The sequence below is a fragment of the Rissa tridactyla genome, chromosome 8 (genome assembly GCF_028500815.1).
Source record: "Rissa tridactyla isolate bRisTri1 chromosome 8, bRisTri1.patW.cur.20221130, whole genome shotgun sequence".
Classification (NCBI taxonomy): domain Eukaryota; kingdom Metazoa; phylum Chordata; class Aves; order Charadriiformes; family Laridae; genus Rissa; species Rissa tridactyla.
In genome coordinates, this window is record NC_071473.1 from 28,942,122 (window position 1) to 28,965,330 (window position 23,209).

At 37.0% G+C, this 23,209-nt stretch overlaps 2 protein-coding genes across 10 annotated transcripts; one reads left to right on the forward strand and one right to left on the reverse strand.

The window, feature by feature from the left end:
- Nucleotides 1-5: 5 nt before the first annotated feature.
- Nucleotides 6-18,323, forward strand: RO60 (Ro60, Y RNA binding protein). Of its 4 annotated transcripts, none has more exons than XR_008467915.1 (9): nucleotides 6-145; nucleotides 5,012-5,611; nucleotides 6,124-6,344; nucleotides 6,584-6,730; nucleotides 8,171-8,308; nucleotides 8,639-8,755; nucleotides 9,583-9,689; nucleotides 10,188-10,334; nucleotides 11,622-11,758. XR_008467915.1 is itself a non-coding variant. In XM_054210612.1 (9 exons), exons 2-9 carry the CDS (start codon nucleotides 5,032-5,034, stop codon nucleotides 11,772-11,774), a joined length of 1,617 nt encoding a protein of 538 aa, XP_054066587.1. In that variant the 5' UTR covers nucleotides 6-145; nucleotides 5,012-5,031; the 3' UTR covers nucleotides 11,775-18,323. The 4 variants fall into 4 exon arrangements, 3 of the variants coding, with proteins under 3 accessions (XP_054066587.1, XP_054066588.1, XP_054066590.1); XM_054210612.1 differs by having other exon boundaries at nucleotides 9,583-9,696; nucleotides 11,622-18,323; XM_054210613.1 differs by having other exon boundaries at nucleotides 5,012-5,233; nucleotides 9,583-9,696; nucleotides 11,622-18,323.
- Nucleotides 17,632-21,898, reverse strand: GLRX2 (glutaredoxin 2). Of its 6 annotated transcripts, none has more exons than XM_054210619.1 (4): nucleotides 21,830-21,898; nucleotides 21,188-21,257; nucleotides 19,604-19,780; nucleotides 17,632-19,150 (listed from the first exon to the last, which is right to left on the reverse strand). In XM_054210619.1, exons 1-4 carry the CDS (start codon nucleotides 21,877-21,879, stop codon nucleotides 19,031-19,033), a joined length of 417 nt encoding a protein of 138 aa, XP_054066594.1. In that variant the 5' UTR covers nucleotides 21,880-21,898; the 3' UTR covers nucleotides 17,632-19,030. The 6 variants fall into 6 exon arrangements, with proteins under 6 accessions (XP_054066594.1, XP_054066596.1, XP_054066600.1 ...); XM_054210621.1 differs by having other exon boundaries at nucleotides 21,790-21,867; XM_054210625.1 differs by lacking the exon at nucleotides 21,830-21,898 and adding an exon at nucleotides 21,639-21,782.
- Nucleotides 21,899-23,209: the final 1,311 nt, after the last annotated feature.

Consider the following 23,209-nt stretch of genomic DNA (forward strand, 5'->3'; position numbering starts at 1 on the left):
CGGAGCCGGCTCCGCTATCGCCTGCCGTCCCCTAGCTGCCCTCCCTTCCCTATCGTCCGGCAGCCGCGCCACTGCTGGGCATCGGAGGCCGCACTGGCCCGGGCAGGCTCTGCCCCGCGGCCCCTCCCAGGCCGCGGCCTCGCAGGCAAGTGGCGCCTCCCCGGGGGAGCGGGCGGGCGCCGGCCAGGCAGGCCTGCGGCCCGGCGGGGGTGTGGGCTTCACCCCTCCGTGTGAGCCCCGGCGGGGAGCGGGCAGCCCCTCGGGCGGGGCGGGGCGTGGGTGTTAAAAGTGCGGGGAGGCCGTCTCGGTCAATGGCGACCTCCCGCTCGGCACCTGGGCGTTGGAAACCCCGTGAGGGGATTAAAGGGCGCGTCGGGTTGGGGTTAGTCGTCTGCTTGTATTTATCATCCTCGTGAAAACTGGTAGCTAAACTCAGAGGTTTTTCGGGTATCAACTTTAGATGCTTTTTCCCCAAAATCTTGTTTGACGTCAGCTAAGCTACCTTTTCACTCTGCTCAGTAAATTTTTTAAGCAAGTAGACTTCTAAGCAAATTCTATAGTAGTTTTTTTTTGAGCAAATACGTGGTTCATGTAGTCTGTTGTGCCCTAGAGTGCCACCATACTGGTGACCATGCCATTTGTCATTTGGGAAATGTTCTCCTGGCATTCCTGTTTACATAGAGGTGCTTATGTTCTGAGGTATGAGGACTCGTGTTGTTGTCAGAGCTCTGTTGTAGTGCAGGTGTATTTTGTTGCAAACATAGCTCAGTGTAATGCTTATAGCTTCTCTACTCTATAAACTAGAAATTGTTCTTTGTAATCTTCATTTTAATGCTAATACAAAATTTTTGAGAGCAGAGTGGGAGAATGCAGTTTCTTATAGAATGAAGCGTATATGGTTTTGAAGTATTTGAAGACAATTTGAAGCATTGTCTTTAAAATGTCAATGTATTTTTTTTCACTATAGATCTGACTTGGTCAAAGTTTAATTCCATATGTTTTCACTACAGAGTTTGATTCATTATTGTTGACATAGAAGTTAAATTTCAGAACTGAAATTATAACCTGTAGTTCTATTAAAGATCTGTGCTTTTGGGTTTATTTTTTGTTGTGTTTTGTTTTTTTTTTTCCATATGTGCCTGAAACTTGTACTGTAAGACATTTTATTTCTTAGGAAAACTAGGGGTGAATTGTACAAGTCATAGAAAATAACAGAGGTTAATTTACAAACTCAATCATGTTATGCTACAGCAACATAAAGATATTGACTCAATCAAGATGTAAGTGCTGTATAGGCTGTTTCAGACCAGTCAAAGCCATATTTTACTTATAGATTAATTTATGTGGTGTTTGGAATATAATAAAACTTCCCGTGGTGTTTTTTTCTCTTTCATTAATAATGGTGAGCAACCATGAATTGTAGTTCAGTGGTTTTCGTTATAAAATATCTAGGCTGTGACTTTCAAGACCTTTCATGTTGCTGTTTGCATTCAGGTGGCTCAGAAATTTTAAATGCTTATTATTTTATCAATATCATTGATAAATCCTCCATGAGTGTTTGAAATTCAGGTTTACTGCTGCAGCTCAGCAAACGAAGAGTAGGTTTATGGTAGAGCATACGTTAAGTGCATGTTTGCGTTTATTCATCTGTGAGGGTGAAAGTTGTCTGTGTGGTACAGGTGTTAAAGGAGAAAATAAGCTTGAGGTCTGGGCAGAGGAGAGGGACTGGTTAGAGGGAGAGAACAGCTTTGGGAACTTCTGAGGTTGAAATATAAAATAGGAGTTAGAAATGGCGAACTTGATTTAAATGGTTCAACACCGAATAAGTGCTTTTCCAGTAGATCTGGCAAAGTTTAAATTTGATACTTCTAGTGTGACTGTTTAGTAGTGAAATTATTGTTTTGCATCAGCTATTGCAGATTTCAAAGGTAATTTTTGAAATATAAATTTATTTTAAAGAACTTACAGTTCGTATTAGGATCCAAAGGATTATGTTGGTTTGAAGCTCTTTTTAAATCCCCAAGACAGCAATAAGCCATTTGAGATAAGTCTGTTTTGTATCCTAGATTGCTTAGCAGAAGGCATTAATAACTTTATTAAAGGTTTTGGAAGACTTTACGTAGGTATTTTTGATGGGATAAGTGCTGCAGGTAATTCATTCCATTATGAAATACGATGTTCCATCTGAGAAGATGACTTTGAGGGCTGAGTGAAAGTAAAGCTTTACAAAAGGTGGAAATCATAACACATCTTTTTTTGTAGCTCATAGTATATTCCTAAGAAGGCAAATTAAAAAGCTAAGCTTCAGAAAAACTGGAAGTAGCTTTAGAAAAACTAGAAGTGTACATTTGCAACTATCTTTTAAAATATGGGTTTGTGTCAGAATTCTATGGATGCTAGTACATGCCGCTTTTCAGTGCTATGAGTCCGTACAAAAGCCTAGTCCATACAACAGTAAACATAAAAATTATCCATTATTAACATGCATAAGTTAGATTTGTTATACAGTTTAATAGAGAAGAACAGAAAGAGAATTTTTTTCTCTGATGGTTAGCCTCAAACTTCTTTAATACAATACAATTAACATCACACTACATATTCTCATGTAACAATGAAGTAGTGAACAGTTTGCCTTTCAGGCTGATACTTTGATGGAAATACTGATCTTTTGTTACAGTATTTTATAAATAAATCTAGATTTCAAACCAGTTAAATTTTATTTGTAATTTTAGAAAGGTTATAATTACTTCATTTAGGTTTTGTTCCCATTCTCAGGGTGGTGATGACAATGGTAGCAAATTTGTATTAGTGACTATAAAACTGAGCGTGTGAGGACAAGTGAGACTCTCCAAGTGAGAATTACAACGAAATGGACATATCATGTGGAAAAATATAGGAAGAAACTCTAAATATTCAAACTAGTGCTGGTATTTCTTAATATAATCGGCAAAGTGAGATCATAAACGTTTTGTTTAACCAAGGCCATGGTTATTCCAGTTCAGTTTAAGTCTTGGTAATCCATAGGTGGCTGAAAATAATTTTCCCATTAGTCTCATTTTAATGTAGTAATAGTTGTTATAGCAGGGGTATGAAAGATGCAACAAGAAATTATTCTCAAGACTTCATGTATATGGAGATGTACATGCATGATCCTTTGTTTCCCATTCTTATTTTTGCTTCGAGATAATGGTGGTTTTCAGTATCTTTCCAAGTACCATTTTTTTCTGATAAATAAACTAATGGATACTGACTGTGATTTCAGGATTTTTTGTTTAGGTTTTGTATGTTTATTATGAAACATTACTTACTGTTTAATGAAACCAGTTAATTGAAATGTATTGAAATAAAACGTATTTAGACATTAAAACATACTGATATGGTATTCATGCATTGCGAATACCACCCTTTTTATTTTCAGTGTATTTGCATGTTTCAGATGTCAGCGAAAAAGTCGCCTCAACCGTGATGTGTATTTAAATTGGTTTGGCAGGAAACATGGTTAGAATATTTAAGCACTGAGAAAAATAGTTGAGCACTGGTGTTCTGAATAATACCATGAAAGATATTTCTTAGTTAATTTTAAACTGAAACCTGCATTTTAAAATCAGGTATCAGCATATGGCTTCTATGATTTTAGTAGCATATAGAGTGTAATGGGAGCACTGATGATTATTTATTATTTAATTCTGGATGCAGATAGCACATTACTGCAGACAGGCAAGAATGGAGGAAGGGTACATTTCTAGTTGCTTGCAGAGAAAGCAAAATTTTTTGTCAAAGAGAAAGTAGGGAAGTTGTTTGTACATTAGTGTGTTACCTAACAGGGGAAAAAATTCTGTCTACATTAGTGACATTTATTTGTGCTAGCTCATCCTGGTAAATGAAGCAACATGGCTTTTTATCTTCAGTATCCCAGCAAGCATGTCAAAAGTAGATATCTGCAATACTTAAAAATTGTTAAGTGGATTTCTTTGAAATGTCATTTATGTGTGCTCAGACTTTAGCATGTGCATATTTTAAGATACATATGCGGTTTGATGCAGTTTTGTGTTTTGTTTGTTTGTTTTTTAAATAGGACCTCTTGGTGCTTTTTGGTGTCCTTTTATTGTTTGCTGAGAATGAGAAAACTGAATTTGTTGTTGTCATGTTAATGTTTTGGAGATAGTGATGAAGATGAATTTTCTTCCCCCTGCTGATTTAATTTCACCTGCATTTATTTCAGTTTAAATGTGGTGGCTTGAATTTTACCATGCTAGATGTTCTTCAAGTAAGAGCAGTGTTGTTGCCTACAAATATTACAGCTGAACTCTCTTGCAACTCAGGAGTGTATAAAGACCTCAAAGATTGTGAATTTTTGTGATGTTTTTTGCTTCTTAACCTCAAATGTAAATTTGTTGTAATGTCTCTGTTTTCTTGGATCTCACTTGAAACAGCAGAGTATTTGAGCCTGTAATAATTTTTTCTTGAGCTACTGTCACTTGTTGAAAGCCTGTTGTCTAAGCCTCACTGAAACCCACCATATTTAAACTCTCACAAAGTGTTCTGACTAAACAGTTTTTCAGTATTTTAGTTCTTTATTTTAGCATCACGTTTCTTCAATTGGTCAGCATTACCAATTCTTCAGCAAAAATAGAGTAGGGCAAGCTCTGAGTTTTGAGCAATTTAGTATGCCATTCAAAAAGTCTACCCAAGAAAGCCGTGTAATACATTAGTGGCAAAAAGGCATAACACCAGCCGTGTTTTCTGTGTGCCGCTTATTTGGGTTAAGTAGTTTCTACGTTGGTTTTAAGCAAATAATTTTGTCACCATTCTAACTCAAGAGAATTTTTATGTCTCTTTTTTCCCCTAATTGATACATATTATTGCACGCTTAGAGTATAGTCTTACTAAATTTATGAAGGAAAAATTACAAGTGTATAGATAACATACTTACTTTGCTAAGAAGTGATAAAAGACTAGTGCCATCAGGTTTTCACAATAGTTCTTAATAACTTTGCTGTTCTTTCAACAGACCTCTTGGAAGTGTAAACAATGGAGGACGAGGAAAACCAAGTGCAACTCCCAGATGAAAAGCAGGTGCCGAACTCTGAAAGTGGTTATGTGTGGCATGTCACCGATATGAATCGACTGCAGCGTTTCTTGTGTTTTGGTTCAGAAGGTGGTACTTATTACATCAAGGAGCAGAAGCTGGGCTTTGAAAATGCAGAAGCTTTAATAAGACTGATTGAAGAAGGTAGAGGTTGTGAAGTTGTTCAAGAAATAAAGACATTTAGTCAAGAAGGCAGAGCAGCAAAACAGGAGCCCCTGCTTTTTGCCCTTGCAATTTGCTCACAGTGTTCTGATGCAAAAACAAAACAAGCAGCATTTAAAGCTGTTCCTGAGGTGTGTTGCATACCAACCCATCTCTTTACTTTCATCCAATTCAAAAAAGATCTGAAGGAGGGCATGAAATGTGGCATGTGGGGCCGTGCACTGAGGAAAGCTGTTGCAGATTGGTACAATGGAAAGAATGGCATGGCTGTTGCTTTAGCAGTTACAAAATATAAACAAAGAAGTGGTTGGTCTCATAAAGATCTTCTGAGGTTGTCCCACCTAAAACCTGCCAGTGAAGGTAATAAATTTTTGTTTACCTGAAAATACTGTGTTTTAAACCTGTTATATTTACTGTGGAACTATTTTGGAAACCCAAGTACCATTGTAGACTTACGATTTCTTAGTGATGGTATCCTGTAAATTGCACAGTAAAAATGTGAGTGGTCGTATCAGAAACTGACCTGTTTATCTTCAAGGTAAACAGAGTTTGTTGCTTCTTTTTCTTCCTTATGTCAAGAGAAGATAAAATAATACAGTTCCCTCAATTTGTTCCTGTTTGCTTACAAATGGTGAAGTAACACTTTTTTGTTACTTGGGAAGATCTGTTGGTTTCAAATACGTTAGGCTCCTTAATTCTAAGGAGACTAATACACTAATTAAACTACTACTTTAAGTTGTGTGTTGCTGACCTTTTTTATAGCTGCTTGGCAGGTCTGCGAATGAAACCTGCTAATTCATTTGCTTGCTAGAATGATAAACGCCAGTATAAAGATGGTAATCCTGCTTGGAAAATATTTTTCTTTTCAATAGGAATTGCTATAGTCACTAAATATATTACCAAAGGGTGGAAAGATGTCCAAGAGGCTTATAAAGACAAAGCAGTTTCTGCTGAGACTGAAAAACTCTTGAAGTACCTGGAGGCTGTGGAAAAAGTAAAACGCACAAAAGATGAATTGGAAGTTATTCATCTAATAGAGGAATATGGTCTAGTTAGAGAGCATCTACTGACAAACCATCTGAAATCTAAAGAGGTAGGTGAACTTCGTTAGCTTTGTATTCTCTTTAGAGTAACACTTTTCAGAATCTTAACTTTAGATTTCTATAAATAGTCCTGTGCTGTTTTTCAAGTTTTTTTACCCAAGATGCTAATTTAAAAGAATATAACCTGTACGTTTATTTTAAAACACACTTATTTAATGTACAGATGTCAGTTCTTGTGGTTTGGGAATCTCATCTTTTTTTTTTTCCCCTTCTCTTTCTTTGAGTGTAGGTTTGGAAGGCATTGCTGAAGGAAATGTCTGTTTCTGTATTGTTGAGAAATTTAGGAAAACTGACAGCAAATTCAGTGCTTGAACCACGAGGTTCAGAAGTGGCAATAGTATGTGAAAGACTAAGAAATGAGAAACTGCTAAAAAAGGTAAGAACTCTTTCATAATCAGTGACAGCCTTTGTGGTTTTTAATCTCTTCCTAAACTGCATTCCTTCAGGCAACCTCTTTATAAAATAAAAGGGATGTTCTTTGGAGGAAATGTGTAGTTTATTCTTTCAAAAAAACTGCAGTGGAATACTTGCACCTCGATTTTAAAGCTTGTATTTGTCATTTCTCATTTGATTCCGCCCCCACCCTCTGTTTCTGAAACTTTTCTACAAATTAAGTAGATTGACAGCTAGGATCTTTTCTTAAGTTAGGGCTGTGGCAAGCTTTGCCTGTTGGGCTCATCCATTGCTTCTGAGTCTTTTTAATTTAGAATCAGCAATACAAGCTTAAAAAGTGACTGGAAGTCACTTGTGTAGCATCTTAGGAAGTGAATGAAGAAACTAGCCTAGCAGCTGAGAGGAGGAAGATGGAACAAGGAGACTTTCTCCTTTCAGATTGCTTTACTATCCATCAAAGAGGTAAGAAAATAAGAGGGAAAACAAAAATTTCTCCCAAAGGGAGAACAAAATTTCTCAGGAATTTAATGGGAGACAGAGAAGATAAGTGGCTTTTTCTAATAGTTTTGTGAGTTGGGGAGATTAAAATCAGGACACCGAAGTTCTTTAAGACCGTAGTTGAATTGAGAAGAACAACCATAAGTCCTTTTTTTTTTTTTTCCTATCCCACTGCACTTCCTTTTTTCTGCTTTAATCGTACATAGTTACTTAGGCACTGGAGAAGGGAGAGCAAAGATGGTGGCACAATACCTTGATGGAAGAAAGAAAATGGGCAGGCGTTCAGATTTGCTAAGGTTTGCTGCTGGTAGTGAAAACCTCCTTGAGGAAAAAGATTACAAAATGTTGATGAATCAGTAAAGCAAAGATGTGGTTTAGAATACTTAGTGTGTGGCAGCCACTGATGGGGTTTATGTAGGGAAAGCAAAAAAAGAATAAAGTGTTTGTACTGTCTTCTTATAGTAGGAGGAAAATTAATGCTGTATTCTGAAAAGAGTTTGTTTGTCCAGTTTTACTGTATCAGATACAAAACTTTTAAGTTTGTTATTTCTCTAGCTCAACTTCTTTCCCTTTAGCAGGATGGGGACTTTCTCTTACTGTAAGACTGTAATAAAAGACAGCATTGGACAATCATAGATAGAGCTGTGAAATTTCACCAAAGTTCTGGTGATGACACAAGATAACATTTGGAATTCATTGGAGATTCTGAAAAAGGAATGAGGTCCATTACTAGTAACTGACAAGTATCAGTTCGTACAACAGCTGTGTAAAGACTGCATAAAATCTTCAAATTTAAAGTAACAATGTACTAACCCAGAGATTTTTGTAGTAGGATCTTATTTTTAATTTTAGTTTGTTACTTTTTTTTTTTTTGTTAAGGAGTTTAGATTTTCAAAAACTTCCTGTTGATTTCTTTTGCCTGTAGGGTAGAATACACCCATTCCATATTTTGGTTGCATTAGAAACCTACAAAGCTGGACATGGAAGCAGAGGGAAGCTGTGGTGGCGTCCTGATGAAGACATTTTAGAAGCTTTAGATGCCTCATTTTACAAAACTTTCAAGGTAATATAGTTCTCCAGTTTGTTAAGCTTTTTTAAGAATTCTCTGTTTTCTGAAAGCATATAAAATGATTGAGAAAAGTTTGTTAGGTGGATAACAATTTTGAAACTTTATAACAAAAATATTAGGAATCGGGATTTTATTAAACAAACAATCAAAACTTCATGATATATTCAGCTTTTGGCAACATTATTGTCATAATGTTACCTCAGAAAGAATTAAAAAAAACCCCCACTTCTAGGGTTGAAAGCAGAAGATGGAAGAAGAAATGAATATATTAATTATGTCTACCTATTTTCTCTTTTCTTTTTTTTTTTTCTTTTTGCCTTTTAGACAGTTGAACCAACAGGAAAACGCATCTTAGTTGCAGTTGATGTCAGCGCATCAATGACACAAAAAGTTTTGGGCAGTGTGCTCAATGCTAGCACAGTTGCAGCAGTAATGTGCATGGTGAGGCATTCCACTTCTTTTATAGAATCATAGAATAGTTTGGGTTGGAAGGGACCTTAAAGATCATCTAGTTACAACCCCCTGCCATGGGCAGGGACACCTCCCACACGTTATTTATAACTATTTGCAGCTTGAGCTGCCCTTTTGATACAGAGGTGCTCTAAAGTTGTTTAGAAATTAGAAGGAAACTTTTATATGATATTTTTGGGCACAGAAGAGGTGACTGTGTCTCTCACTGGTAGACCAGATGCTTAAAGCTACTGCCAACCAAATTCAGAAGGATCAATTTGAAGAAGTTCATTTCTAGTATAAATCAAACTGGTCAAGGCTGCTTTTTTATTTATCTTAGCTGAAAATACATTTTAATGTTTTTCAGAAGCATTCATAGAATAATACAGACTGGATTAAGAAATTTTGATATAATTCTTGTGTGCAGTTGAGTTATCAATATGGCTCTGGTATCACAATCACTTCACCCGCAATTTGATATTCCAAAACTTCTTGCATATTTATATTACAGAGGAGTCAACCTTTTGTTGGTGTTTAAAAATGTTTAGTGTTTTATGTCAGAGGGGAGAGAAGAAATATGGAAGTATCTTTAGTGACAGTAATAAGAGCAGTTATTTAGCTCTGATTTTTGCAATGTATATTTGTGGTAATATTACAGAATATTTGAAGTGTGGAGTGAAGAATTAGTGCATCTGAGGAGCCATGGTGACTTAAATACAAAAGGATATGTCATGTGTGTTTGGTAGGGAATGCACTGATTCAGACATTAAAAATCATGAATAATATAACTAAATTATTTTTGTCTTCCTCTTTCTCAGGTTGTAGCACGTACTGAGAAGGATTCCCATATTGCTGCCTTTTCACATGAAATGGTCCCTTGCCCAGTGACGGCTGATATGACGTTACCTCAAGTATTAGTGAAAATGTATGAAGTATGTAAAAAAAAAAAAAAAAAAAAAAAAAAAAAAAAATATATATATATATTTTAAAAAACTGTAAAAAATTGTTAGGAAATAGCTGTTGCTAAAGTTAGAGTGTAGAAGTCTCAGCAGTTACAATGTATTTTCTTTGTAATCAATTCTAGTACTGGGTTTAGTCCATATCTGTATAGTAAAACACTGGATATTTTTCTCCCTTTTATTTAGAGAAGGTCTAGCAAATGTCTTTATTTCAGCTGCCAGATATTAAACATTGCAATTTAGAATGGCAGTGTTAGGTCACAATGAGTTAGTTTGAAAAAAAAGTAAAAAAAAAAATCAAGAAAAAAAACCCTGAACAAAACTGAAATGAAATGAGTAAGTGAACTGTTGTTTAACAAAGAAGCCTCTCTGTGTGTTAAAACGTGAAGCTCACACAAAAAGTAATTTTTCCAGGTTTACTAATTTCTGTATTAATGGGTTTGTTTTTTTTTTTTTCTTTCAAGATTCCAATGGGTACCACTGATTGTTCCCTTCCAATGATATGGGCTCAAAAAACTGAGACAGCTGCTGATGTCTTCATTGTATTTACTGACAATGAGACCTTTGCTGGAAATACTCATCCTGCAACAGCTCTTAGAGAGTACAGAGAGGTAAATGTGCTTCTGACTCTTTATGATTGATGAATACAGGACAAAATAAATACCAGTTTTAAAAATGTTCTAGAGACTGAACTAGTTGTAGCTTTTCTCAGTTAATAGTTATACATTGTTAAAAACTGATATATTCTGCTTTTAGGTAGAATTAGTGCACGTATTGCACTAATTGTGCATATTTAAAACCACTGAATTGCTAAAAGGATTTGTAATTATCCCACCCTTCTTGGTGTACTGCAATAGCAGAGAAAATTTGTTTGATATTCAGGGAATACATGAATTTCTGTATTCTATATAGAATTGATTAAGTTTTTCATAGTTCTTGCAGAATTAAATTTGGCTTACAGAATTAAATTTAACTTTGATGTCTGCGGTAGATACCACAATGTTTAAATGAAGTAATGAAAATAAGCCTGTAGGGAAGGTGTCAATAGGATGAGGTGATAGTATCTTGAGAATAAAGCTCATTATGTTTTAAAGGGGCTACTCCAAGCTGTGCAGTTTCATAATTTTAAAATAGAACTAAGAAAAACACCTTCTCTAAGCCCACTGCAATTAGAAACTCTTATTTAATCAGCAAACAACCTTCTATGCTTTAAAGGAACTAATTTTTAAACTACAAAAAATACTTTCTGGCAAGCACGTATGTATGGACATTAATCTTCATATCATATCCACCCAGTTGAAATTAATACGAAAAATCTTTAACTTGCCCACTGTGTTTTAGTTTTCTTAGTTGAGATTAGATGCCATTCCTAAATTCGTTTTTTGAACAAAGAGTTCCTGTGCTCTGGCCTTCATGACACTTGCTTTGCTTTACCTTACAGGTTACTAACCTGCAAATTCAGCTCATTTAGCAGAATTGTCCAAGCTGCAGTTGTTGTGTTTGTTCAACCAACATTTGGAAATCCTTGCCTTAGGCAAAAACGTACCCTCTGACTCCTATTAATGATTTTATAATTATTATTGAAAGTTTTCTGAGTGAACCGCAGAATAGCAATTTTAATGTTTGCATTTGAAATAATCTATGAATCTTAGTATTGCAGGAAAGTTGTGCTAATATACCTCATTGTAATTATTTGCATTTATTTAAATGCATGTACTGCAGGTTCAGTGTAATGTTATCAGGCAGTCTGCAATTTTGGTTATGGCATATCTAGTTTTTGTCAGTATGCCTATTCAGACAGTGGTTTATGCAAGCAAGATAGCAAGATTTGGCCCTCTGGCATGTTTAAGTTACTGTGTATGTGTGTTCTGATATTTTTTTTTTTTTCCTTCCTTTAGAAAATGGGTATTCCTGCTAAACTGATTGTTTGTGGAATGACTTCAAATGGTTTTACGATCGCAGATCCAGATGACAGAGGCATGTTGGATATATGCGGCTTTGATACAGGAGCTTTGGATGTTATTCGAAACTTCATTTTGGATTTGATTTAATTTTCTAGGCATCTGCTCTTCCCAGTGGGTCCATTGCTGGCAACAGACTTCTCCCTGGGAATTCCCAGACAAATATACTTTATTAGAATATGGCACATTATATACATATCAGAATGTTACCTTTTTGTGAAGGGAAAACAAGAAAAGCGGATGAGAAATGTCTTTTCTCTTTTTTCCTGTTGCACACAATTTAAAATAATGGTGGGAAGTTTGCTAAAAGTAGCTACAGGGTTACACAACACATAATTTAATTTCATTTATAATAGATCACAAATACCAAGAGATAAAAATTTTCCCCCAGCCCCATTGCTGTGGAATGCTTGTTTGCAAGAATAAATTGATTGATTACTCTTAGGGTGGGGCAGGAAACAAAAGTGCATTTAGTATTTTTAATAATGTCAGTTTAACAGTGACTTCATTGAGAGGGATTTTTCTTTGGGCTTCTTTTAATCTTTGTATTTTAAACAAATTACTAAGGTTCAACAGTTTCCATTGTTACACTTCAAATCTACAAAGGAAGTATTTTCTGGCATGTATGAGACCATGTGACTGTGATGCAGTATAAAAGTTACCCAGTGAAATTTTATACTGATAAAACTGAAAGTGGAAGAGCTCACGCTAATCTTCTTCTATCTAGATTATCATCTGAGTTTTCAGGAGTTTGAGGGGCAGTTTCAGAAGCTCTATGTGAGAATTAGTACGCTTTACAGGAAGTTCTAAGAACTGTTTTTAGTAGAAAAAGACCCTGGCAATGGCTTGGAAGCCACATTCAGTCCTAGTTATAACTCTGGGAAGGCTCAACACACTTTCAGTGAGGAAGATCAAGTGCATGTGTCTTGGCCTGCCCTTGAAAGCTGAGTGGTAACAACCAGAAACAAAAAGCTACATTTTCTTCAAAGGAATGCGTTCAATGATACAGAAACAATCTTCCGAACAGGAGAGTATTTCATTTTTTTAAAATCTTTTTGTAGATTAACGTTAAAATTCTGATTTCGTAAATTAATTCAAGCTAACATTTTTCAAAACTACCTCCAGTTTATAGTGACCAATTCTTAAAAACTTTTATGACATGTACAGTTGCCTCCTTCATGTTCTCAAAATTTTGTTTAGGAAGCGATTGAAACTGGATTTTTTTTTTTTTTTTTTAGTCTGATGGTAAGAGTGTGAGTAAAGAAGGAGGAGGCTAATGAGTATCTCATCACTTTGGAACAGGAATTGATAGCAATTCATGTGTATATGTATTTAATTCTCTGTGTGTGTTTTTATATATATGTGTATAGGGGGCAAGTTAAAAGATCTCTTCAGTAGATCACAATCTTAGAAAATGAGAAAGGTGTTTTTTGGGTTTTTTTTTTAGTGATGCTTTCAAAACTTCCCCAAGACATATGTATGTCTGCCTCTTTTATGCTGATTCTGGCTGTTTTAAACAGTGAATTTGATGTTACTTTGAAAATAATTATGATTTATAAAAATAACCCAGTTGTGATAAATGACATGTAAAACCATATTTTTCTGCCTAAACACCAAGCTTTTAAATGTAAAATTCAGGTTCATATTATACTTTTGATACTTGTAACACTTTTCATTATGCCTCGTACATATTGATTATAAATTCCAACCTCACATTCTGTAGGATGGATATCACTTTTGGTGCTAAAATGTGAGGTTACGTGTTACTGAAGGTTTTCTGCTATATACTTATACTCTACCTTAATGAATAAACAAAACAGTGAGGGAAGCCTTTTCTGACATTAAGCCATGGCTTAAAGAACGGATGGTAGGAATGTTACCTTTCAGTGGATGTGAATGTAGTTACTTCTGAATTATCACTGCTCTTACAAAACAGCTCTGATAGAATGCTCGAAGAATACAGGACTGCTACCAGCTTGTCAGGTGACATCTAGAGAAAAAAAGCTGAGACATAGTACTTTGAGTTTGAAAAAGAAAATTAGCCATTTCTTATGAAAAATTTCTTACCGCTTGTAGTCTTCTTTCTAAACAAACACCATTAATAGGAGGAGTAAACTCATTTGCTCAATACATGTTAATAATTATTTGAAGTAAATGCACTGATGTTTTGGGGTTGGTTTTGGTAGTAATGTGTTTTAAATTACACAATAGTCAAACATCTGATTAGGTGTTCCCTTCTGAGCTAGAGATGTTGAAAATAACTGATAGATAAGTATCTTTTGCAAGTACTTTTTCTTATTTGGAGTAGTATTTGTGAAGTAATAGGAAATATTTTGAACTGAATATAAAATGAAAACTTAAACAGGTATTTCAAGTAACTTTGTGCAGTTAATTGCATAAATTTACTTCAAGTAAAAGATTAGACTAGTTACTAACAGATTGAATAAACAGTTATAGTAGTGTTGCATCTTTGAAAGCAGTCCAGCTTAAAATAAAATTCCTTGAACTAGAGCGTAAGTGAAGATGAACTTTTCAGTAGAATTTAGAGAAAATGTAGCTCCCTGTATCTATTGACACTGGATAGCAATGCACCATCTTAAAGATCCATGCTGGAGTACGTAATATGCTCCTAAATATTTACCATATCTCTGTACTAAAAAAAATCTTGTTAGAAATAGAATATTCTAAATGGTTTGGTTATCCGATGTAAAACTAGCAGCAAGATCATATTGTCATCTGCTCCTCCATTAAGATTTTCACGGAGAGGGGAAACTGAAGTAAATGCTGACAGATGAAACTTTATAGTGTGTTGACCTTTGCGTCTACCGTTTTCTGTCTAGTTTTGTTATTATCTTGCAGTAAGGGGCGTAGAAGAATGATGCTGCATATCCCTTTTCCATGGACTTGATCTTTTTTATCTGCCCATATACTGAATTTCAGGGGACAGTGCGACGCATATGCCATAATATAAATTTGTCCCGACGTTAGTCTTTACTTACTAAACTGATAATTTCCAAAATGATATCTGGACATATAAAGAGGCAATAATTACTGTAATGTTTAAAAAAAAAAAAAAAAAGGTGAGCTAAGACAAAAGTTGCTAAGCTTAAGCATTAGTTCAGTATACAAAAAATAACCTACTCTTTCACCAAAGAGGAGACACTGAATCTTTCAAGTTAATAGTGTTGTTTGCGTTGGAGGAACACTTTGACTAACAAAAAAATAACAATAATGGGGCTATAATTGTGCACTGCAGTTTACCATTAAAAATGAAACTGGGGCAAGTTTAAAGATAGTTAATTTTATTCAAAACATGATTTAAAAAAAAGTCTAAATGCAGAGTGCAACTGTAGACTGGGTGAATGCAGGTTTCCTGATATCTAACAGAATCAATAGGCTTTCGGTTTGACTGCCATTTCACTGTGACCCCCTTAACAATTCTTCAGTATTAGACTATTATTACAGGCAAAATACGGGGTCTTTACCTACAATCCTCTGTTTAAAAAAGAGAAGTTTAAAAGTAGGTGTAGATCTGAAGTCAGCAGGGCCAGTCTAAGTGCCCATTATGCGAGGGCCACCAATAACTGGCCCTAAAATATCTTGCTGCTTAAAACCACTGTTAAACATAAATCATTAGGGGATTGTCTTGTTCTTTTTCATTGTTTGTTGTTTAATTGGGGCCCATGAATGGGTATGGCTTTAAAAGGCTATTCAATGAAGTATATATTCTCGGCTTAAGAAATAACACCAGCAGTTTTGGAAATGTATTCTGTCTGTGAAAACACTAGGAAAATATTTTTCTCCATTGCAAAAAGTTGTGCTGCTTAATAACTCATAGCCACTGTACCAGAAGCATTAGTATTGGTTCCATTTATTTCCTTTCTTGGATTACCTTTTTGCTTTGCCCTTCCTTTTCTCTGTTAATGTTGTCTTTTTTTCTCCTTTCCCATCTCTTTGTCACCTCAGGCCTATACTTGACTGTCTTCTCATGTACAAGCTCTCCTCCGTTCCTTTTTTTTGCCTCTGTTCTTCTGCCTTCTTGCTGTCACTGAGCATGCTAGCTTAGTGAAGTAACTTATACCAGAACTGATGTCATCGTATTTATCTTAATTTTAAAAAACTGGATAAATTTTTTTCATTCCTTTGACTACATAAATCTCTTATAAAACATTTAATTTGTTGTATCTATTGGATTTTTGGTAAAACTTTGTGTAAAGATCAGTGACAAAAGTATACTTTGTTTATTTACAAAAATCTGACATCTACCTGTGAATGGATTTATTTTTATGAAGTAACTGCTTAAAATTGGCTTTTCAAATTTAAAGCTTTTTTCTAGAATTAGTTCAGTGGATTGGAGCTTTCCATTCTGTTAAATATTACCAAGCTGCTGTTATATGCAGAATTAGGGAAACAATATTCTGGATAAATGGGCAGCTTCTTTGCAGTATTGATTAGAGAAAAATCTTCAAAGAATAGGATGCAGAAGTAAACCTAAGCAAAGAATCATTTGTCTTGTGTGCGCTTTTAATCTTTTTTTTTTTTTTTTTTAAGCATTTCATCAGTTTATAGGTTTATTTTGCTATTTGCATTGGTTCACAGTGGACAAATATGCTATAAGTAAGCTGTTTTAATGACTTTATTGCTGGAATGGTAGGGGGTTTGTCTTACCATGATACAGTATAGTGTAAAACATTGATAAGTAAGAGTTATGGGGGGAAAGGTAAAACACTAGGGACAGTGTATTACGTATGTGCTGCTCTGAGAGCTAAAATTTAAGATTAGCTAAAATTTAAGATTAGCTAATTTCAGCAGAAGGTGTGGTGTCTTTAAATATGTGTGCTTACATTTGGATTTATAATTTTGATACTGTAAAGTGTGGTTTCCTTAGGTATTTCTGCATTCTGAATTTAAGTTTAAATATATATATATTTGCATATTATATGTGTGGTATGTTGAAAACTTTTACAAATGCTTCATTAACAAATAATGAATATAAATAGCTGTTTACCTGATGTTACCAGCTTCTTAGAGTTAAGCACAACTAGTTACAAATAAAATGTCTTTTCTATTAAATTCTCCTATAAAAGTGCAGTTCTACTCTTCAAAAAGTAATTCTGTAAAAAGAAGCAACAGATGGGGACATTAACAGCTCTGTCTGCTTAAATAACTTGCTATTTGTTTCCAGCTTCTCACGCTTCTTAGGAGCACGGTATTTAGGCTGGATGAGCAGGTATGTCTTAAGTGTAAGAACAGAATCTTTCAGTGGATCATTTTTAACATTCAGATCCCAGGGCAAGCATTATTTTAAATTAAAAAGCTTTGTCCTGGAGACAATGCTAAGCAAAAAATGCGGAAACTTTTAATGACTATTTTTGAGTCCCTCTTTTTTTTTTCTTGTTTTTTTTTCTAGAGTAGAACCACACTTCAACAGCCATATCATGTTTATATAACTTAAACATAACATGGCTTTGTGCCATCCAATAATGAAGGCACTGTCTTGCTGCTACTTTCTATGAAACGATACAAAATTTGATGAGAAACTATTTGGATGGGGAGCCTTAATATGGTTGAAAAGAAACATAATTAACCCTTTGAGTGCCTTAAGACATATCTTCTTTAATAAACGGGCACTCACTTGGATCTGCAGGCATACAGCATGTTTTCTCAACAGCTGGAATAGAATATTGCCTGAAGTGACAATGCCCTGGGATTTCTGAAACTTAGAACTCAAAGGGTTATTTTAGACTACTGTTTTTGGAACCTTTTTTTTAAACAGAGAACAAAATGAAAAGGTCTTTGAAAAACTTCTTTGCATACTATTATTGTTATTTTTACATGATGGATTTACCAGCTTTTAGGTGCACAACTATTGTTAATCTTCTGAGAAAACATAACTGGCTGAAGAATTCTACACAGAGGAAAAAAAGAGTACTTCATTACCACTGTATGTGCAAAATAAATTGTTTTATTAAGTATAAATTTAAGGAGAGATGCACATTTCTGTGTGTTTACCTTGATGAATGTGTCCTTGTAAACAAAACTTTAATAAGGCAGTGATGAAATTAGCAAAATACAGTAAACCGCAATAATAAAAAATATAATGAGGTCAGTGTGTTTAATTAGCCCATTACACGTTAAAGATGCACAGTGCAGGCAACTGTATACTAAAGAGTTTCTACAAATGATGTGGTTTAAACTTATTTCAAACCTGCATCACAAAAACGAAGCTGTCAAATTTACATGATACTCTTACAGTCCTAGTTGAAGATAAATGTGATGCTTTTTTCCCTTGAGGGGAAAAAAGTAGTTTAGGTGCATGCAGTGCTGAAAGCAGTGGAATAAACAGGAGCCTTATTCATAAGAAAAGAGTAAAAATTCATTGACTAAGGTTTTTATTCTAAACTGTGCACCTTTAGTAGTGTAATGGTCCCTCTTACTGAAGGATGGGATATGAACTTTCTTGAAATAACCAAGTCTTGGCATTGCCTGGTCTGACTTTAGATGTACGTTGTACTGAAACTATTGAATTTTAGACATTTCTTTTAGGCATTTAACTGCAAGTTAAAATTGCTAGTAAACTGCATTCTGACTGTAGAATTTAAGTACTAAATAAACTCTATGCATATTAGACCCATTTTACTTGGTCTTAAGTTTTGTAATAGTGTTGGATTGATCATACCATAGCTTGTAGCTGCACAGTTTGATGACAGCGAGCTGTCTGGTTCCCGGAGGACATTCATGAATGACACTGTATAGACTGATACTTCACAGTGCAGAGCAAAGATGAAAGCAATCACCTACCCCTCTAAAGCTGCAAGAATTTTTATTCCCTTTTCTGTAGCAGCCAGACACACAATTTGGTAGCCAGGTGATCAGACACGCATACAGCAATATCACTACAACATTCTTTTGCTTCATACTTTCTTCATCATTACAATTTGGCATTCAGAGAAAAATTCAATTTAAAGGAACCATTAAACTGACCATTTATTGTAATTGTCAGAACAAAGCTAGAAAGCAAAATAATTTGCAGCGAAAAACCTCCAGCATTCTTCTTGTACAGTCTGTACTTCTCCAAAGCATAGTATCAGGATGTAATAGCAATAAAATAAGATCACTATACCACACTTGGAGCCCAAGAGTTACATAATGTTTTTTATCACCATTTTGGTTGTGATAAAGCTGAGGCAAAGGACACCAAGTAATTTGCCAAGTCCATAAAATCTGTGTCAGAGAATGATCCATGATTCATGGGTTGAAGTTGTTGAGTCCAGCTGATGCAGGGTATCTTTGTGATCTTCTAACTTGTCTGAAATTCTGATTATACAAAGGAAGACTAAGGCTGTTCAGGATTTTCTTTTCACTTGACATTGATGAACTAATGGAAGCAGTTTGCCTTCCTCATGAAGCCTCTGAGTGTCTGTAGCACCTCCAACAAAAGTCCCATTGACAAACACTCTTGGGACCTATGCAGAAAATGAAAATTGCATTAGTTATTTCTTGGAAAAAAGATAAAAATCTACGCAAGCCCACATAGACTCTAGTATACACACAATAGTTATGTTCTTAAATATGCATATTTAATATTACTGTACAACTCGTACATTTCCGTGTTTACAGAGGTGGGAAACTTTGTTCATGTGCTCCTCGAAAGTGGATAAAGTCACTGTACAGGAGACGGCAATAAATTAAAGTAATTGAGTCAAGTGAGAGCATAAAAAAATTAAGAAACTACAAGATAAGTTTTAAACACAGATGGTACAGAACCTTTCTGCAGTACCTTGTCTTTAATTTAGGAGCTTGTATCCCAAGCTTACTTGTCTCAAGGAATTTAAGAACTTGATACGGTCGTAACCCATCAGGAATGTGTATTGTGTAAGTCCTTATTTTGCTTGTTACGTCTAAGAAAATATACTTACTGTTCTGCCACCAGTCATCTGTTCAAGAATGTCTTGGAACTGACTTCCATTTGTATTCATATCCAGTTCTACAGCTGTGTAATTTACATTCATATCCTCAAAAAGTTTTTTTGCCATTTTGCAGTAGGAGCATGTTGTTTTAGAGAAAATCACCACACAGTTATTTGAAATTACCTCCTGTATGTTCAAAAGAACATTCAAGTCAGCATGCTTTAAGTCAGTGTATTTTAACAGTATCAAACAGTCAAGAAAATAAATACAGAAGTTAAAAAACTGCTATTATGGTAACAAATACAGGAAAATTATTCTCTGTAAAAGGCTTTCTGAGGTATTTTTAACAGGGACAACTGAGGAATTCCCTGCCATGCTGCAGTGCTGGCTGGCTACTTCTGAAAAATCTGTACTTTATGCTGTACTCTATTCTCTTTTTTTTTTTTTTTTACGGTAAAGTGAAAAGCTAGTTTAGCTTATAAATTTTCCCTAACTTCTAATCTACAGCTACAAGAATCTTAAGGTGAGCAATGAAGTACTTTTCTTTAAAAAAAAGAGGCAGAACAGTGACTTCTATCAAGGCATCTGTATGGTGGGTACAAAGTATATCCACCCCACATTTGTTCCGAAGACTTCTGGTGGCCTAGCACAGCACCTTCTTTAGGGACGCATCTTGTACTTTCACATCAGAATTCCTGCCTGTCTACCAGTCAGGCTCTGGACCTCAAGAACTGCAGTTGCACTTGGCCAGATCCCAAAGTGCATCTGTACACAAGGGCCCTAGGCAGTGAGGCGCAACTTCAGCAGATTGCCGAACTATATGGAAGATAAAGTGACTTCTCCTGCTCCACTTAAGCTTTTCAGTAAAATGTTCTGAGTAGAATACCTGGAATCAATTAAAACTTAGCAGTATGTAGCTTTCAGGAATGCTACGATCTTCTTGTGGGAGCAGAGAAATAGAGGAGAACTGGCATTAACGATCTCTACCAGAAACACAGCTGGCACCTCTGAAGCTGTGTATGACCTGCACTTCACTCCAAAACAGTAGAATGATTGTAGAGCATGTGGTATGACTGGCATGCAATGGTGCCAACCCTGAACCCTCTTTTGCTCTGCAGTCACAGACCTCCTACAGCCTGCCAAACAAGGCGCATCTCCTCGAATTATTTAGTACAGCTTTCCCCGTCCATGAGGCAAACAGGATGTGCCAAAAAAGGGTTCTGGGGAGGAGAAAGAAATACCCCTATTCCCTTACTGTAATTCAAGTGATTTCAGGCTGTCATTTAGTATCAATAAGTTTACTTTAAAAAACAACTTACTCTTTAAATATGTACTTTACTAGGTATCAGTCATTTTACAAGGTTTAATCCCCAGTATTGATAGTAGTACTGAATTTGAGCAGAGGTCTGAAAAAATGTAAAACAGATGTAGCCTAGGAAGATGATGTTCCAGGGCTGTGGTTAAACTTAATAGACATACGAATCAGGTTCAACAGGCAGAATTCTACAGAATTTCCTTTATAAGTCACAAGAGCTTTTAAGTAACTATGACTTTTAGAAATGTTGAAAATCATCAAGAATTGCATAATGTTACCTGTATTTGATTCACAGCAGCGTCGTTAGACAATCTTACAGAAGTAGGCACACTATTCCCCATTCTAAAACTAAAAAGAAATTAAAGTCAGATATTTGAGCTTTCAAATGACATATTTTATAGTTCACAAATTAAAGGTTGGCTTTGTACTGTTTTAATATTTAATATGATTTCTCCATTACATGTAAGTTTACTTCGGCTGCAATACCCACAAGTCATGGTAGTTCTTACATGCCTGCAGGAAGATGAAAATAGAGATGGATGTTGCAGACTATAAGAATAACCAGAACGGCTGCCTTTACACGAGAAATACAGTTGGGTTTGCCCCCCGCAACGATAACACAGATACAAGTGTCAAATCTGACACCGGGCTGTACTTAACGCCACAACCCGACTCTAATCGAAGGGACTCCACTCGTTTTCATCAAAGCAGCGGGTCTCGCAGCCCTGCCGCTCTGAGGCCTGCGCCTCCCGCTGCCAGCCGGGCCCCCCTCCGTCCCAGCCCCTGCGCCAGCCGCGCCGCTCCCTGGAGGCCGCTCCTCCGAGAACGGGCGTTCAGAGGACACAAAGACAGAAAGCGGGCTCCGTCCCGGCGGGCTCACCGCGGACCCCGGCGCCGGACCAAACGACTGACAGACCCACCCGCGCCCCAGCCCCGCCGCCGCCCGGCCCAGCGCCCTCTGCAGGGCCATGGCCGCCAAAGAGGAAGGGGAGGGGCTTCCCCGCAGTCCTCACGGCGGTCCGACGCCGCGCGCAGGCCCCCGCCCCGCCTCCCGGCGGCACCAGAGGCTGCCCGCCGCGCTGCCGGTGCCCTGGGGCGCCGCGCGCCGGAAAGCGCCGCCCCGTCCCTCCGGTGAGGGCCCTGCCAACGGCGGTACCGGAGGTGAAGGCGACCTAGGGCGGGCTGCCGGGAGAGAAGGAGCGGGGAAAAGAGCGGTGGGGGCGGCTCCCAGGGGCGGGGACAGGCGCTGGGGGCGGGGGTACCTGGCAGCGGCGGCGGGGCAGTGTTAGCGGTTAGAGTGCCGGTGGTGACGGGCTGGTTTTTCTGAGGAAAAAGCGCCCTGGAATTGCGACGCAGGGGTAGTAAAGATGCTCCGAAGCGCTCTGTCGGCGGGATGGGGGTTAGGAAGGGGCGCAGAGGTCGCGTGGCCGGCCCGGAGCGACCTCGGGGCGGGGCTCCCGCCCTCTGCGGCTGACTCCCAGGTGCTGGGGTTTTGGGGGTGCCTTTGCTTTGTCAAATAAAAACCTAATTTTAAATCTCCTCTCTCAGCATTTCTATGGCCTGGTTTTCTTTACGTTTCTTTCCCGCGTTGCAGTTATTCAAGTAGTTGGAAACCTACCTGTGAAACAGGAGCATTCACAGGCAGCAAATAATGTGTTGAAGGATGATGAAGTCGGCCTGGTATCTGAGAAGTGATGCTTGCAGTGTGTTTGACTAATCCTCTAATAAGTGGAATGTTTTTAGTGACTCCTGGAAAATTCGTTTTCTCTTCCTAAGGAGTTAAAAAATTTGGAGATTTTATTTTATGTGGGGGTGTCTTTTTTTTTCTTTACTCAGACTGTCTCGTAAGAGCTGCTCGGCAATACCCCCTTGCTTCACCCCCACCTAACTTGCTACAGAGCCTGGATCGCTGGTGAAATACGCACGTCCTTGGCAGAGCACACCTATGGAATATCCTCTGAGCCTCCCTGCTGGGATCTAGGCAAGGATTCCAGTACTGCAGAAACTTCTCTGCCCCTCTCTGTTGAGAGGGCAAGTTTTGCAGAGTTGTGCTCTAGATCACTTGTAGTCATCAGTAGTCAGTACTCGTCAGTAATCCGTCCTATGTTTTAAAATAGTGCAAAGAAATGAACTAATGTGCACAGCTTTGGTTTTTCACACTTTATATATAAGAATTAACGTTGTGTATTCAGACATGGTGTATCTCGCTCCTCCTGTATTTTAACACTTGAACAATCTTTCTTGATGTTCTTAATCTTAATGAATTTACCTATAAGGTCTCAAACCTCATTTTGCAACTT